Source organism: Monoraphidium neglectum, assembly GCF_000611645.1.
Source record: "Monoraphidium neglectum strain SAG 48.87 unplaced genomic scaffold scaffold03532, whole genome shotgun sequence".
Lineage (NCBI taxonomy): Eukaryota > Viridiplantae > Chlorophyta > Chlorophyceae > Sphaeropleales > Selenastraceae > Monoraphidium > Monoraphidium neglectum.
Window position 1 is genome coordinate 5727 of NW_014010097.1, and position 905 is coordinate 6631.

General features: G+C 64.4%; 1 protein-coding gene across 1 annotated transcript; it reads left to right on the plus strand.

Annotated features, from left to right (window-relative positions):
- Positions 1–441: 441 nt before the first annotated feature.
- Positions 442–895, plus strand: MNEG_12944 (hypothetical protein; the record flags this gene model as incomplete). Its single annotated transcript, XM_014038584.1, has 1 exon — positions 442–895. A coding segment is annotated over one exon (454 nt), but the record flags the coding sequence as incomplete, so codon positions are not given.
- Positions 896–905: the final 10 nt, after the last annotated feature.

Below are 905 nucleotides of genomic sequence, written 5' to 3' on the forward strand. Positions count from 1 at the left end.
ATCCCCAGAGCGGGTCAGAGCCTTTCGGGCGTCGTGGTGTATCACATACTTGAGTTTCAAACGCAGAAAGACCGATCTACAAGAACGCGGCGCCAGCGGCCCACTTCCCCGCGTACCGCTTGGTCACCGCAAGAGCATACACACGCGGACACGGACAAGCTGGTCACATACGGCTTGCTGGACACAGACTGAACTTCTGGGTGGCTCCTTCACCCTACGCGCCCCCCTCCCTCTTACACACACAGGTTGGTTGGGATGGAAGGGTTTGGGACGCCCCCGCCGGCAGTCTGCTTGCCAGCCTGCCGCTCAGTGCAGCCTATCAGCACACATGCCCAGGCACAGGCGTTGGCAAGTGGTGCTGGTTCTACTTCACTATCCTACTTTGCCACACTGCAATGACACACCTCTTCTCACAAGATATTGCAGCCTATCACGTGAACAATGTGGTGCCCCGGCGTCGACAACGGGTGCAGCAACAGGGCCAAGGACGGCTGCGACGGCTACTGCGGCACACATTACAACGTGATATTGCGCCGCCTGGGCGGCGGTGGTGGCGGCGGTGGTGGTGGCGCCAGCCGCAGCGCCTTGGCCAGCGCGGCGCCTGCTGAGCTGCTGTGCCCCGGCGTCGACAACGGGTGCAGCAACAGGGCCAAGGACGGCTGCGACGGCTATTGCGGCACACATTATAACGTGATACTGCGCCGCCTGGGCGGCGGCGGTGGTGGCGGCAGTGTCGGCGCCAGCCGCAGTGCCTCGGCCAGCGCGGCGCCTGCTGAGCTGCTGTGCCCCGGCGTCGACAACGGGTGCAGCAACAGGGCCAAGGACGGCTGCGACGGCTATTGCGGCACCCACTACAACGTGATACTGCGCCGCCTGGGCGGCGGCGGTGGTGGTGGTGGTGGCGG